Source organism: Phycomyces blakesleeanus (genome assembly GCF_001638985.1).
Source record: "Phycomyces blakesleeanus NRRL 1555(-) unplaced genomic scaffold PHYBLscaffold_29, whole genome shotgun sequence".
NCBI lineage: Eukaryota > Fungi > Mucoromycota > Mucoromycetes > Mucorales > Phycomycetaceae > Phycomyces > Phycomyces blakesleeanus.
Window position 1 is genome coordinate 237527 of NW_017265162.1, and position 16314 is coordinate 253840.

At 31.5% G+C, this 16314-nt stretch overlaps 5 protein-coding genes across 5 annotated transcripts in view; 2 read left to right on the forward strand and 3 right to left on the reverse strand.

The window, feature by feature from the left end:
- PHYBLDRAFT_174166 (hypothetical protein) overlaps positions 1-1252 on the reverse strand; it is a gene marked incomplete at both ends in the record, with an annotated part of 2585 nt that extends 1333 nt beyond the window's left edge. The window contains 6 exons of the mRNA XM_018437201.1: positions 83-240; positions 355-437; positions 515-539; positions 715-738; positions 795-820; positions 1214-1252. Of these exons, the coding sequence (XP_018285509.1) occupies positions 83-240; positions 355-437; positions 515-539; positions 715-738; positions 795-820; positions 1214-1252 (355 nt within the window). The remainder of the gene's footprint in view (positions 1-82; positions 241-354; positions 438-514; positions 540-714; positions 739-794; positions 821-1213) is intronic.
- Positions 1253-6106: 4854 nt separating this feature from the next.
- Positions 6107-7970, reverse strand: PHYBLDRAFT_174167 (hypothetical protein; the record flags this gene model as incomplete). The annotated part of the gene is made up of 4 exons (XM_018437202.1): positions 6107-6244; positions 6800-6869; positions 7050-7101; positions 7916-7970. The coding sequence occupies 4 exons, from the start codon at positions 7968-7970 to the stop codon at positions 6107-6109; spliced, it is 315 nt and encodes a 104-aa protein (XP_018285510.1).
- Positions 7971-8471: 501 nt separating this feature from the next.
- Positions 8472-9381, reverse strand: PHYBLDRAFT_174168 (hypothetical protein; the record flags this gene model as incomplete). The annotated part of the gene is made up of 3 exons (XM_018437203.1): positions 8472-8624; positions 8670-8816; positions 9367-9381. 3 exons carry the CDS (start codon positions 9379-9381, stop codon positions 8472-8474), a joined length of 315 nt encoding a protein of 104 aa, XP_018285511.1.
- A 1625-nt stretch (positions 9382-11006) lies between these two features.
- On the forward strand, positions 11007-11668 carry PHYBLDRAFT_69347 (hypothetical protein; the record flags this gene model as incomplete). Its single annotated transcript, XM_018442080.1, has 3 exons — positions 11007-11085; positions 11197-11283; positions 11523-11668. The coding sequence occupies 3 exons, from the start codon at positions 11007-11009 to the stop codon at positions 11666-11668; spliced, it is 312 nt and encodes a 103-aa protein (XP_018285512.1).
- A 290-nt stretch (positions 11669-11958) lies between these two features.
- PHYBLDRAFT_69348 (hypothetical protein) lies at positions 11959-14728 on the forward strand (the record flags this gene model as incomplete). Its single annotated transcript, XM_018442081.1, has 8 exons — positions 11959-12033; positions 12133-12160; positions 12433-12606; positions 12733-12767; positions 12977-13053; positions 13277-13439; positions 13544-13922; positions 14682-14728. 8 exons carry the CDS (start codon positions 11959-11961, stop codon positions 14726-14728), a joined length of 978 nt encoding a protein of 325 aa, XP_018285513.1.
- Between the last annotated feature and the right edge of the window lie 1586 nt (positions 14729-16314).

Genomic DNA, 16314 nt, shown 5'->3' on the forward strand with positions numbered 1-16314 from the left:
AAACATAAGCTAAAGCAAAACATCTCAGCATTTTATCTTGTTCTTATTTTGTATATAACGAGGTTCAAGCCAACGGGGTGACCTTCGGGGCCCTGACTGAGCTCTGGTGGTGTCCAGGATTCTGAGTACGAGGCCGAAGGTTTCAAGGCATTGCGCCAACTTCTTTTTTTGATGCTTAGTCGTCCTTCATCTCGGTGTTGTGCTGATCCACCGGATGTCGTATAAGTGAGATGTCCCCAACTTCGTATTGTGTTTTAGTTAGTTTTTTTTTCTCGTTGGGTCCGTTTTTTTCTGCGTGTTTGTTTTTGCAGGTATGTACTTTTATACTTCTTTTCTTTCTTTCTTTTTTATTACAGCAGATTTTGAAGCACAAGAACAAGATGTGGAGCACCGATGGACTCTCCCTGGATGGAAATGTAGAATGTATATACTAAAGACTTTTCTTTAACCAATCAATCAATAAACAAACAAAAATATATCATATACAAAATTATGTTGTTTTTATATAGTTTACATTTATTGTCTTTGCACTTGTATATCTACAAAACATAAGCATTATTATAAAATTAGATAAGAATGAATTCTGGTGCTTTATGTAGGAGTATTAGTTAAGCTCATATAAAAGCAAAGTAAACAAAAAAAAACAATAGTAAAACATAATCAATTTGAATAAGGGTAGCTATCTTGAAATCAAATCACAAAAGTCGAATATACCCATGGGGATTTTGATCAAAGGCACTATATTTAAGATTATTTTTAAGTAAAAAGTAATTGAGAGGTTTATACAAATATACATTTTCAGGATAGCTTTAAGAAATATCTAATAAAGATATACCGTAATGTAAAGCAATATAACTATTCTTTCTAGAAACCAGGGTTTTATTACGGGTTTCTGTCTACATTCTCTGTTTTATATATAAAAAGCAGCTACATTTGTATGCTAAGGTTTTCTTTTAAAAACAAAATGAAAAAATATAAGTGGAGTATGCGGCTCAATATGTATCTAACAAAATAGAATTACTGAGGATTGTACATAAAGTATTATTAATTTGATGGTGTTTCTTTACTGAGTATTTCTTAAAGCTGCACTAGAAATAGACATTGTACATATACTACAGAAATTTGTATATCTCGCCCGAGTCTCAACATCTAAGCATTGATACTTTTTACTTGATTCTTAAATGTTGCGTTTCGGATTTTTCTTTAGACTTACTACAGATACTAAGATGTGTGAATTGAAATATCGATACATCAAACTGCTAGACTTCTAAAGCTGATGAAACGCCCTAATATTAGAACAAGATCAGCCTTTTTTTGTATAGAAATAGCACCCCGTGAGCATGTTTTGTTCTGTAAAAAAAGTTTAATTTTAAAACTGTCTTGGAGAGTAACAGACACTTAAGTAATGAGATATATTTACATATGTATGTATATTGATCTCATATAACAATCTCTGTGATATCCAAAGATGCTTTTCTTTACGTAAAAGGAATATTCAAGAAATTACTGGCTTACACAAAGAAAGGAAGGGGAAAAAGGACGCTTGGAAAGCTACTTATTTAAATAAATAATAATTCTTACTCTTTATTAAAGGATTCAAAATGACATTTAAAAAAATGAATTAATAGGGACAAGACTTAATCCAAGCATAGTTGAAATTTAGATGTGGATATGAGAACTTTTTCTTTTCTTTTCTTTTCAAGAAAAGGTAGCTTGCAAACCAGACTAAGTTATACCAGCTTAGTGCAGTATATATCTTTATTATTTACAGTAAGCAATACTATTATTTCATTTGTCAGAGTCTTTATTTCCTTGAACAATAAGGTGCAGGATATTATATTGATCTTTTATACTTGGCAAACGTTACCTTTTTTTTCTTTTTTGGATGACAGGTCTTGTACTCTATCTCTGCTATTAATAGGCATTTTCGAATTGGGCTCTAGCTACTGTATTATTACTAATTATTTGCAAACTGCTGATATATATTTATTGATCTGTGAAAGATATCTTAGCAGTTTGTGAGTGATTAATAAAAATGAAGATAAAATAAAATATATTTGGATAGATTTTTTTTTACCCAGTACCATTAATACTTTTTTCTTTATGCTCGTCAAGAGACTCTTGTGTTTCCCAAGCCATAAATTACTTGTAGGCTTTGTACTTGATGGGAAGTCATAGTATATTACTTTTTCTTTTTACTATTATTAAGCTTGCAGTACATACATATACATAGACAAATATTGTGAATTTAATAAAGTATATACACATTATCCCTCCGGTTTGCTTTCATATTTCCTCTCCTTAATTGTTTGAGACCATTTGCTCTTACAGAGTCAATGGACAATGTAACTTGATAAAGTACTTTGGCCAAAATTGATATAGTGTTAAAATAAAAGAAGAAAACACTTCCGAAGACCCAAAATAAAATAACAAATTTTTGAATATTTTCCAAATTTGAATAGCCTTTCCTTCATTTTTCGATCTTTATGACTGTTAGTGTTCATTTTGTACGATATGACCAGGGATTTGTGCGACCTAGACTTTATAGGATGTACAAGAAAAAGAAGGAAAAAATATGTGTAGAAAGATCTCTTGGGACAGTTTTGTTTTTTAAGAAAAAGAAAAATATTGTTTCTGCCACATTAAAATGCTCCTACAATTTTCTTGTACTGCAAGATTGAGTAATCAAAGGTAAAAACATGGCGTTGATTTATTATATGACATTAGATATATATATATATGTGTGTGCATAATTAGATACACACAGCTAAATACTGAGGATGTGTATAGAAGCTTTTTGGTCGCTTTGTTGTTGTTACACTTTTTTAGAGACACAAATGTGTTACATCTTTGTATATCTTATAATATAGTATAATATTAATATGGGGAACTTGCCAGAAAAAAATATTTCCACAGTTATACACAACTTTGTTTTGTTTGGCAAAGCATTACTCCCATTGATGTGTGCAAATTTCTTGATTATATTATATTTTATCTTTTGTTCTTGTACTAGAATATTTTAAAGCACAAGACCAATAATTCTGAGGGTAGTAACTGACTTTGGTACACTTCATCGAATTTTTGCCTGTAATGATATATAGTGTGGTTTCAATTCAGCTTTACACACCCACAAGACATCACACGCATGCACACAGATACACATGAGTATATATATTAGGGATTTAGTTGAGCTACACTAAGTTTCAAGAATTATTCTATACTTGTCTCATCCGACCTTAGTTGGCCGAGTAAATGGGTGCATGGTCCCTGATTGTTGTACAGAAGAAATGAAGGAAATGAAAGAAAAAATAAAAAATAATCATTGAACGAATTCATTTGTTATTCATTTGTAAAACAGTACATAGACTATTTTGTATCTATACAATAAACACAAGAAGTGTTATGATACTTCTTTGTCAGATTACTTGGCACACAAAAATCTTAATACCAAGAAATCCTTTTTATTACCAGAGTCTTTAAAGAGATATATATGTATCTGGTTAAGGTGGGGAGACATGGATGATAATGGGTGGTTTATTATTAGTTTCGTTTTGATGAATTGCTAAAATTGATCAAAAGCTTGTCAAGTATATAAAGTACATTGTGGATAAATTGTTTAGTCATCCCATTTTATTTGATTTTCGACTTTGATATACTTCAAAATATACATCAGATGAGAATATTTTGATAGTATGTCAAATGTATCTTGTTAATATATAAAACTAAAATAATGATCTTATATCGGAATGCCTAGGTATCCGCCTTTTTCATTTTCATATTCTTCCTGGACACAATAAAGCAACCAATTGTAAATTGAGTACTCATTATTGATATTATTACTATTACTTGCCAAAGTATGAAACATACAAAGCCTCCAATAGATAATGCAAAGATAAGCAAATGGCGTGCCTTTTATGAACAACAGTAAAATGCTCAAGATTAAAAAAATAATAATATAAAAATTGTGGTGATACATGGTAATTGTGCACCAAACAGACAAAAGATAATATATATATAATGAATAGTTGAATCAAGGGTAACTGACTATACAGTTCGATATATAATGACATTCGACTCATTTATCAATTAATACATATACATTGGATCACTGTTTTCTATTGAGAGAGGAATTGTATTCCCTTTCTATCCTACCAAATCTGTTGGTTAAAATAAATACATTTTCTTTATATATATACTATAGTAATACAAAAGAGTTTTTCTTGTGTCCTTTCTTATTACTTGGTTTCACAGAAAGAAATAATCGTGGAGTCATTTTTGTAGGTAGTTCAGTCAGTCAGTCTATCACTTTGCGTGGTTGATATATAGATAATACAGTGATCCGCAGTCAGAATAATATGAAAAGAGACAAACTCACTAACCCACCCAATGCCTCCCTCCATTTATCAAATCCAAAATACCATTAGATGGAGAAGAATGTTGCAAGAGATGAATAGAGTTGTTCAATCTCTTGTGTATAATAAGTCAATTATCACTAAATTTTGCTGCCCTTCACTATACTATACTATACTATACTATACTATACTATACTTCACCTCACTTTCCAATCCTTATGTTTTTTTTTTAAAAAAAAATGCATGCATTTATTATTATTATTAGATAAGTGAGGCATTCTAATGATGTCTAAGATTAATATGCTAATGTCTCCTTTCCTTTTTTCTTCTTCTTTTAATTCAATTCACAGAATCCTTTAAAAACCGGCAGTAAAAGCTTTCATGATATAAAATTTCTCGGCCACCGTGTGTTTGTGTTTGTGTTTGTGCTTGTGCTTGTGTGTGAGAGAGTGTTTGTGTTTTTTTTTGTGGCTGGGTATGTGCGTGGGTGTGCGTGAAAGTGAGTATGACGATCCTGACACATAGCTTCTTTTTTTTCCAGTTTCTCTAGACCTTCTGGGCAGGAGGGCTTGGCTCAACGGGATATTTACGCTCGCTAGAATCTCCAGTCTCAAGGTGCAACTTGATGATGATATCCACAACCTGTCTTGGGAGACCCTGTGCCACCGCAATATCTGCTGGCTCCATCTTTCCCATATATCTTCCAACAACTACACCTCTCTCGAAATCGGAAACTCTTCTGTTTCTTGGTGCAGGGGCAGGTGTAGATTCCTGGATGCGTCTTGTAGAAATGGCAGCAGACATGATAGAATGGATTTATAAGAAAATTTACAACGAAAGAAAATGTATGCTGATAATTTTTAATTGAATAGATCAAATCAAAATAAAATATGGAATAATGTTAGAATCAAAGACATTATGAATGTACTTTATATTTTTGGCTTGTATTTACCTGATGAGAGAAACTTTTTTTTGGGATGAAATCAAAGAATGCAACAACTAAAGCAACCAAGACAAAGTTTACATGTCAGCTCAAAACATTAATTCAATTCTCAGGGCAATTGGTATAGAGTCTTTTTGACAAAGAGAAAAGTGAAAAAGTGAATAGGGAATAATGGTACATACCGAACAAGAAGTGTTGGTTGAAATGTGAGTGCAAATGAATAGACAAATGAAAGAGAACGAGTGTTTGGATTTCATGATTTGGCTCTTATTTAACCAAAAATCGCTTGGGACCCAGGATTAGTTATTGTCAGGGACCTCTTGCTCAGTTGTGATCACCCTATTAGTTCAGTCTCCCCGCTGTGTTTTTTTTCTTTCTTGTTTCTTTGCAACACCTATTCTAGATGTTACACTTGAATACCAACATGTTCTTTGTTAGTTTTGTTTGGTCTGTGACCCTGTCGCTTGGGCCCCCCCATCATTTCTTATTTCTTATTTATTTTTCCTTTACTTCCCATGACTAAAATGTGTAAATTGGGTTTTGGTATAAATTTATCACTTATTATTTATTAACAAAAGAAAAAGCCAAAAAAAATGCTCCGTTTGTGCTGGTATTCTTAATATTAATAATATTGGCTTTTCATTTTATTTATCTGCTGTTAATAATGCAAATGATTATTCTTACTTTTATCCTTATTATTATTTTTCTATTCCTATTATGAAAATATAATATACAATAGACATTGAATTGAAAATGTCTCTTTATATCGTCTTGCTCCAAGGAGATAAAAAAATACTAGTGTCATTTTTTTTTATGTGCCTGTATTTTCAATAGGCTGGTAAGCTTTCATGTACCACCCTTGAATCGTAGTACGAGAACCAATTTTGGATACTTTGTCCAAAGGGTCCCAAACCTCTCTCATACTTGAGCACCCGTGAATTCTGGTGATCTAATATTAACAAAAAAGAAATATTAAATAGATAAATAAATAAATGATAGCTTAATAACGAGTATCTAGCCTTTGACCGCAAAAGATAGAGATATAGAAGAGCAAAATTGATCAAAATAAACAACGATAATAAGACCAGTGATCATATGTATAGTCTAATTATTAAGATTGATAAGCGATGAGTTCTTATTGCGTATCTTGAGAGGGTATTGCTCTATGTAGTTCATGTAATGTAAATTAAAATGAAAGTCATCATATTATTATTATTCAACGGTGTACAACAGCAACAAAACGAGATTTTCCGTCAAGAGATTTGCAAACCATGTACAGAATACACACACAGATATATATATGCACAAACGCACACACATACAAGCACACGCACGTACACACCTGTACACAATAAACATCAATACATTTAATAATTCTTTGCCTTTTTTTTAATTTTTTTCTTGTGATCTTTAAAATTGGATGATATATTTTACAAATCTATCGAACGCTATATTCAATTACATTTAGGCATATATGTAAGTAAGTATATACATACATACATACATACATGCATTCCACAAAGGCTTCATAGGTATAGGTGATTATACTCCCTACCTTTTTATCAATAGAATACCTATTGAAATAAGAGCAATGTTTTAATTAAACACACACACACACATATATATATATATATAAAAATATTATTAATATCTTGTGGGTCCCGGATAGTTATTTTCCTGTTCTTTGGTTCCTAAAGTAATATATCAATAATTAATAATCTATAGTTTTTTGGGAGGCTTAGAGCTTTCAGTACAGGAACAATGACGGCCCAACCAGACGGCCAGATAGCCAGACAATAAGGATTGCTTTTTAATAGCACATATTAAGTACATTTTAGTATTATAATATAATTAAATGTATAAATAAATAAAATATATAACACAAAGCTATATAAATTGTCGTAATATTTTGATAGAAAAAAAACAGATGCGTGAGAATTAATATTGGATACCTTTTTATTTGATCATCACTTGTGGTTTGTCCACAATTCACACCAAGCAGGAATTATATCTCTTTTGGTATCCAAAAAAAAATTATTCTTTTATTATAAATCCTACGGACAGTCAAACATTAAACACCCTAAATTTCCTCATACAGAATTTCCCATTAAAAATTGAAACAACTCAAAGCTAAATATATTTGAGATAGTTCACCTTTCAAAAAATATTGATGCTGTCATTAACCCAACCTTCACAAATGTATTTACAAGTTTGGCTGTATGTATGTCAGCTTTATCCATAATCAACTAATAAAGAGTGACATTATTCCTGTTTAAACTGGTCACGATTTTCTTGACAAAATGTAACCTACTTTACATCCCATCTAGTGTGTTTATTTTCTCTTAGACAGGCTTCTTGTTTCTGTTTTAGTATGAATCCAACTTTGGATATATATACATCCTTAAGAACAAGAAATCATTCTAGCAAAAAAAAAAGTCTCTTTGAAAATTCCAATAGTTAACTGACAGTCTTCATCTAAAGCATAGCATCCTGGATAAACCTATTAGCTCAGCATGGTTTCTTTCTTTATATATATTAGCTCTTCTTCCAACATAGCGCTTGATGATATTGTTGATAGCTTTCTAGTTCAAGTTGAATAGTTTTGTCACTTTGGCTTTACTTTGATCCTCTTTCAAAACTTTATTGACAATCGATTGCTTCATGTGAGCATTCATAACCTTATTATTTCTTGTATTTTTCTTAGCAAAAGATGCATTATTGAGATCAGTGGGCTCTTATATAGAGCCTTGTTATGCATTTCATCAAGTAGTTATATATATATATATATAAGAAATGTTTGGTTTTTCTCATTTTGGAATGCGACAATCTGTATGAGGAAAGTACTTGTTGCTACTTCAGATATTACATTACCATATGTATTGTACTAATAATTAGGCACCCATATTAATTATCTTTGTTTCTTGTTATCCCATTTAGCAATACTTCATAAAGATATGTGATATGTTAATTCGCGATAATGAAAAAAAAATTGGCTTTTATTATTGATACTTGAATATAATGGTTTAAAGGCGTCCCCGATTTCTTGTTTTGTAAATGATATATGTTTTGTGTGTGTCTGTCTGTCTGGATCCAAAGTTTTGCGTTTTTTTATGCTAAAACGCTCAATCTCCGTATCTGTCCAAGGATCACACATCTAATCTCATCATTGATCAGGTTTACCCAGATAAAATAATGCCTGGTGGTCTGATTACTTGGAATGCAAGGGTTCCATCATTCAAACTATTAATATCAGCTGCATTTTTTTCTCTCTGGAAAATGGCCCAAATCGTGCAAAGTCTTTGCCAATTGCGAATGTGTTGCTCATTTGACTAAAGGATTCCATTTCCCAGACAAAAAAAAACTAATCAATAGACCCAAACCCTCAACATGGTAACATCAATCTGGCTGATGGATGCATCCGAACGATCGTAACTGAAGTAGAAGAATGCCCGGGTTGTCACTTCGTCCTGATCAATCATTAGTCGAGTTTTGACATTGTAAGAGCAACACTCTAACAATTTCTTTTACGTAAAATATTTTATATTTTTTAAAATATATATATATAAAGTTCGACTTTGTTTTAAATGAGAACTTGAAGCAAAGAAAATTTGAAAAGTAACCCCAGAAGTTATCTTTCATGAAATTTGATCTTTAATGTTGCCTATTCAAAGTCACATAGTATGGGCAGACCGAAAAGTTCAAAAAAAAAAGTTCAAATGACTTTTACTGGCTAGTTATTTTTTTTCATTGCTAATTGGATTGAGAAGATTATGCTTTTGATGGAAGAGGCATTATTATGAGCACTTATCTATTATGCATTTGAATTAGATTTGAACATTTTGTTTTTGCTTTGAACTTTTGTCTGTCTACCCCAACACTATATATAAAGGAAAGGGGGGAGGTTAGCGTAAATGATTCTGAGGCGTTCACCTAATTGTGGTTGACCACGACTAGATAAACGCCCTTCTTTATTTTTATTTTTATTTTGCTATATATAGTGTGTGGCGACATTAGATCTTATATGTGTACAACATCGATTCTATACCTGGTACAACCTTTTCTTCTCTTTACTTTCTGGAAAGACATGTATATATATATATCTATAGGCAGAAAGAAATATAGAAAGAGATATACGATATGGTCATATATATATTAAATGGCCTATGCAAATATCCATATAAAATTATTACTTGATTACTAAAAGAAAGTTGTTTGTTTTTCTTTGTTATTTTTATTTTACGCAAGTACTTGCTTTTGATATTATTAGTGTCAAACTCACCTGACAACCTTTTTGCCAATCACCCAAGAAAAGCTTGGCTGATCAGAAAGTCTGACAGCTTTCTGGTCGATAGAGTGGTACACAATCACATGTCCGAATCAATAATAGGCCACAATCCTCGTACAAGCAGTATAGATAAGTGAAAGGTCAATTATTAATAATCAAGTCAAGTCAAAGCAAGACATTTGAATTGAAATGAATTGAATTGAAACGAATTTAAATTTGAAACCAAAAAAGAAAAAGATAAAGAACAAAATTACAATGTAAATTGACCACAGCATAGATTACTTGGAAGACTATTAGAAAGAATTTTCTGTTTAAAATAAAAGGATATATGTGTAGATATGGTACAAAATATAACCCTAAAAAGCAACACGATGACAAGACCAAAAGAACAGAGTAGACACGCACTTTGAGGATGAAGATCAAAACTCAATAGAATACAAACCTATATACATATATAAAATGGAATACAAACATCAAGGTAAAGAATCTTGGTTGAATTAGTTGCAGAACAAGAGACAAAGTTAGCACGTATCTGTATAAAGATCCGTGACTAGGTTTGATCGAAAGAATTATGGTATTTTCTCGGATCAGTGCAGATGTAGTAAGAGCTATATACTTGACCTCTTGGACTTGAAGCAACGAGGAGCTTGATTTTTATGTATATATATATAAAGAATAAAGCAGAACATAGCAGAGCAGATTAAATCTGAGAATATTGCTAGTATTCAGTACACATACACATACATATATTGTGCACCATTTGAAATGGCCATTAAAGTTGAATCTCGGTAGTATGTATGTATATATGTAGATTCAGTCCAGTCCAGTTCGATTCAGTCTAGAGTATGCTAGTATATGGTGGTCTAGCCTAAGCTTCCTCTCCTTCTTTGAATAGAGACGATTTTCTCTTTTTATAAAAGATAGGATGAGGAGTCTGTTTAATGCACACAGAAACACAGACAATTTGGGACATTAAATTGGTTACACATATACAGTTTGATTTCTTCTTTCTTTTACAAGACATTCTGCTGATACACACACATATATATAGATTTACTTTTATAGATAGAAAGAAAGACAGGCGTGTATCTTGTATAACCCCAGACAATGAATATTGCCTTGCTCAAAATAAACCAAAGCCTAGTCGTTATAAGGCACCCTTTACTGTTAAACATCTAATATAAAGGACTACCATAGACAAGAATCACATAGAAGAAGATGTGAATGAAGCTTAAGATTCAACCGAGACATTTTTTAAGCGGAAGTATAAATCAAAAGGTATTTTCTCCCCTCAGTGTGGAATCGGAAACCAAACTTTTTTTTTTCAGTGTAATTTTTTTCTTCTTCTTTTCTAATTTCTTTTCTTCTTCTTTTCTCTACCTCTAACAACAACACCGCTTATTATTAGTATTATAATAATAATAATATGTCAGAAACACCTACCACCAGCTGGATAGATAAACAGGGCAATTCTCCCCTTCCTATATGGGCACTCTCTGGATTAAGTAAGTTGATGAAAATAATAATACATATATGGTGTATTCAATCTGGTTTCAATTTTTCAATTTTAATTTTTTAATTTCTCTCTCTCTTTTGTTTATTTATTTATGTATTAGCCTTTGCTGCTGTACCCATGGCTGTCAAAAAGGCACCCGGAGTGCCTTCTCTACTGCAGTCCATGGCATTTGGTGCAATCTTTGCTGGTGCAGGGTGAGGTCACAAATCCACATATATTTATATTATATTTGTTCTTTATGTGCCTATGATATTCACATTTTCACAAGATATGTAACCAATACTGGTGACGCTGACAACGGCGCAGGCATTGCCACAGGTATGTTATTGTTCTTTGTTCTTATTGTTGTTACTGTACTAGACGTGCTGTTTGTGCTGTTGATTTACATATATATCTATACAACCAAATCTTTGGTATCTTTTGTAGCTTGGTGTCTTTCATGGACGTTTCTTAATGCTAAGCGTGCTGTGCTTTCTGGAAAACCATTTCCTTTATTGATGGTTGCCGCCGTGGCAGCTGATACAGCAATTTATGGTAAAAAATACCTTCAAGTGAATGGTTACTTGGCATGATTGGATAAAATATAAAAATATAAAAATATAAAAATAAAAATAATATATGCGGTCAGTTCAATTCTGCACTTTCTCTCTTTCTCTCTTTCTCTCTTTCTCTCTCTATTCTTTTTTTTTTTGCTCCCCCTTTTTTTTTGTCTTTTTTTTTATTTTTTTTTCTTTACTCTTTCGCTCTTCTTGCTCTTGCTCTATCTCTTTTGGGCTCTTCCTTTCTATATCTCTCTCTATTTCCCTCCCTCTCTTTATTCAGAGTGTCTTACAGAACCACCATTACATCTTACCATCCTCGAATGGACACAAGGCTTATGAACAGTCGTTCTCGAGGCCTACGGGAATCAACGGCTTATTTCCACCTAGCCTTTATGGTAGACAACATACACATACAAAAAAGGAAAACTAAAGAAGCTCATCCCACCCCTCAAACTTCCCTTCTTTTTTCTTCTTTGTCTCTTAAAACAATGTAGTTTGCAGGGCTTAGCGTGATGGCAATGGGTAAATCAACATTAGTATTTTTTTAATTTTTTAATTTTTTTTGGGGGGGAGTGAGATATAGAGTAAAGAGGGCATTTTTTTTGATTGTCAGATACACACATAAAGAAAAAAAAAAGACATGTATTTGTCACAACTTCTTTACGTCTGTTAAGAAGAAGCACATATAAGAATATACAATCTCCCTTTTCTTTGCTTATTCTGTATATTAATCTGTATATATAAATATGTGTGTGTACAATATGTATCATTTTCTTTTTATGTTTTAACCTTAGGAGCATATACTATAAACTCGAGCACAAGCATAACAGTATCACTGTCGCTCCTTCTTATCGGAGGAATCATAACAGTCATTAGTTTTATTGGCTGTTTTGGTGCGCACCTTGAACACACTGGGTTCCTGAGAACATACAGCAGTGCAACGACAATATTTTTGATCATACAGATAGGTAAAATTACCAAATACCATACATATTAGTATTTAGTATATATATATATATATATATATATATGATGAGCGAATTAATTTATATACAAACTCTTTCTTTTGTTTTATACACACACAAAATAAACAGCTCTTGTTGGTATTATCTATTGTCATCGTTCACAGGTAAAATGCAATCTGGTTTGATTTGATTTGATTTGATTTGATTTGATCCAATTCAATTCAATTCAATTCAATTCAATTCAATTCAATTCAATTAAATTAAATTCAATTCAATTCAATTCAATTGGATTAAATTAAAGAATATCATTATATAATACACACAAACACATTCTTTTAAGAAACAACATAAAACTAATAGAGGCATTGTGTAGATTGATTACTATGCAAGCTCTCTTTGGGACTTCTTTAACGATAATGACATTCGATTCTTGGTGGACTTTGAACAAGCGTAAGGACGACTTTTTTCTTTATCTTGTTTCATTTTGTTTGATATTTGCGTATAAACAATAAGGGGAAAAGGGTTTCAGACATAGTATAATAAAGGCGTTTGTTATAATAGTTAAGCTAGATGATAATAACGTTTTATTATTAATAATTCTTTCTTTCTTTACTTTACTTTACTTTACCTTTATGCTCTCAAACACTCACACAAAAAATGTATAATTTAATAGGTTTCACTGCTGCGGATATGGTTCAATTAACGATCGAGCAGTACCTAGTACATGTGCCCTTTCTTTAGATGTCGATTCTGGTTGTAAAGATACCCTTGTTCTTCTAGTAGGAACATGGTCAGAATGGCTTATTGGAGGCCTTGTAGTATTGCTTGCTCTTCAGGTAAATATCTTTATATACATAATAAAAAAAAGACTTTAAGAAAATAAGATTATAATTAGCCTGCTGATCATATAAACACACACACATATATATATATTATACAGTTGATTGCGTTGATTATTGTTCTTGTACTCACGGTGTTAATGGAACGTGACGCCAAAGAAGAAGAAATGTATCTGTCCTTGATCTCCAGACAAAATACAAATCATTCGTGGTTCAATGGAAATATGAACGGAGAAGGTCCGAGTAGTATCGGTATCGTTGGCAGTAGTAACGGTGGCAACGGTGGCATTGGTGGAAATGGAGGTTCCTTCTTTGGCAGATACCCCCAATCAAATTGGCAAAGGTCCAACTTTTACTCGCCTAACAACAGCAGCAGCAACTTCAATGGTAGCAGCAACAATAGCAACAGTGGCAGTATTAATAACATCATTAACAGCAGCAGCCTCGGCAACAATCCTCAACGTGTACCACGCTATGGAAGTACATACTCATCTTCAAAATAATGCTTTCTTTGTTTTTTTTCTCTTCTCTCTTTTATATACCCTCATTTACACCATTCACCCCCTCTTCCCCTCTATCGACCCCTCTCCCTCCCAAAAAGAAAAAAAATGTATATAAGAGAAGCAGAAGAAGACCAAAAAGAAGGAGCAGAAGAAGAAGAAGAAGCAAAAGAGCCAATATTACCTATTACCTATTACCTATATTTACTTACTTACTTACTTACTTACTTACTTGGCTATTCTACTATATATTATATTTCATTACTATTCTTTATTTTTATTTTCAATATTTTTTTTGTGCATTTTCACCCTCTGTTTATTTCAATTTATGATTGTACATTTCGCATTACTTTCTTTTATTTTCTTTCTCTTCTCCCTCCTCTTCTTTATTTTATAAATATATTTTTAAAAATATTTCAAAATAATATACAATTCTCAGGAATTTATTCAACTCTATCTTATCTTCTTTGTCTCGGACCATCTTTATTTATTTATTTACTTTATTTCATTCACAACCAAGTATATATTTTAGTTATTTTGAATACAGTCAGTACACAAACAAATTGCCGCAACTATAATAATAATAATAATAATCATGTCATTTCATTAACACACTAGAAAGTCTTTGGTTTTTCACTTGGCCCTATTAACCAGCAGGAGGAGCCTTTGTAACACATATTCACAGACTTATTTCCTACCTTTTATGTACAAATATGCATTATTATTATTATCATATTAGAATTAAAGGTTATTCTTACTTGCTGTCCAACCCAACCATCTCTTTAGAGATCATAAAACACACAATAACAATAACAAGGGTGGGTAAAATATAATAATAAAAATAATGTGCATATTTGTATACATAGAAAGAAAGAAAAAAGGTCAAATGTTTTGTCTTTATTGTTTTGCTTCTGTTGAATATAATGCGGCACACGTCAATGTCATTTTTGAAGCCTTGAAATAAATATATAATTAATAAGCATTGGTATTTTGTCAAACCCAAAATTTGCCACCAAAAAACAATAACAAAACAAATGGTATATTCAGTAGCAACAAAAATTACACTAATTTTTCTTTCTCTTTCTTTTTTTGAATATAAAATTGCCAAAGATTTCAATAGTTTTGCAGCTCATTCTTATTAATCTTTCTTTTACTCTTGAAAAACTGGATCAAACCTTGTTCGATTGAATTGAACCAAATTAAGTTTTAGTATATTATGAATACATAGGTATATAATACTGATAAATAGATTGATACAAAATATTACATTGGTAATATCTGATACAGTCAAGGAGTGTATACTATTACATTATAGTTTATCATAAGCTACTGCTATTTTATCTGTAAATATTCTTATAAAAATAAAAATTGTACACACCCTATATATAGTTTTTTTTGTAGCACATTTTATTTCTGTTTTGAATAATTTTTTTTTATAAAATAAAATATAATAAAAAAAAAAGAAATAATTATGGTTCCTTTATTAAAGCTGATCTCCGGATACTTCTTTTATATATATATATATATATGTATATATATATAAACAGATGAGAAACAGAGGAGCAAAAGATATATTTATATACACGATTTCCAATTGAATCCTTTTTTCCTCTATCATTTTATTGTTAATGATTTCATTTATTTTCAAGCCCTATACAGTTTAAAAACTATCTGTAAAAACAAAGCAAGTAAACTGTCAGAAACAGCAGCAGAAGCAACAACAAAAATGTAGGTGTAAAATATAAGGTTCATTCCACACAAGAAGAAAATAACCAAAAAATAATAATTCAAGGTTAATTCTGGGGGGGGGGGGGGGGGGGAAAATTATTCTGTTTCATTTATTCCTACATATATATATATATATATATAATTTTCCCCTTATTTTTGGGTTTGGGTGGTTGTTTTGGGCCGTTCCCTAAAAATATTGGGATTATCATTAAAAATTGTTCTTTTTTGGACCGGTTTTCCCAATCCAGCAAATTGGATACAGTTATTTTTTATTATTTCAGGCTTAAAAAAAAAAACTAAATGTTATATATACATACACACCATACCAAAGTGCACTACAGATACAGTACAAGTAATGAGTAGTGTTAAAATGATGATGACTTGATTAATTTACCAAACCAAATAATTTAAATCATAAAGGGCCCCTCTTTCTGTGGGTGTGTGTGTTTCAAAATTCATGCAAATGGTTGTTAAAGGCAACAGTCCCAACATTTAGTGATGTATTTTAGGTTTCTTTGTTTTTTTTTTAACAAACCACCTGAATTCACAGGACTCAACCAAAAGAAAAAAAACTTATAGCCCCTGCATAAATTTGCCAAGCAAGTAGATATCCATACATTCTGCTTGTAAAATGTCTAATTTAG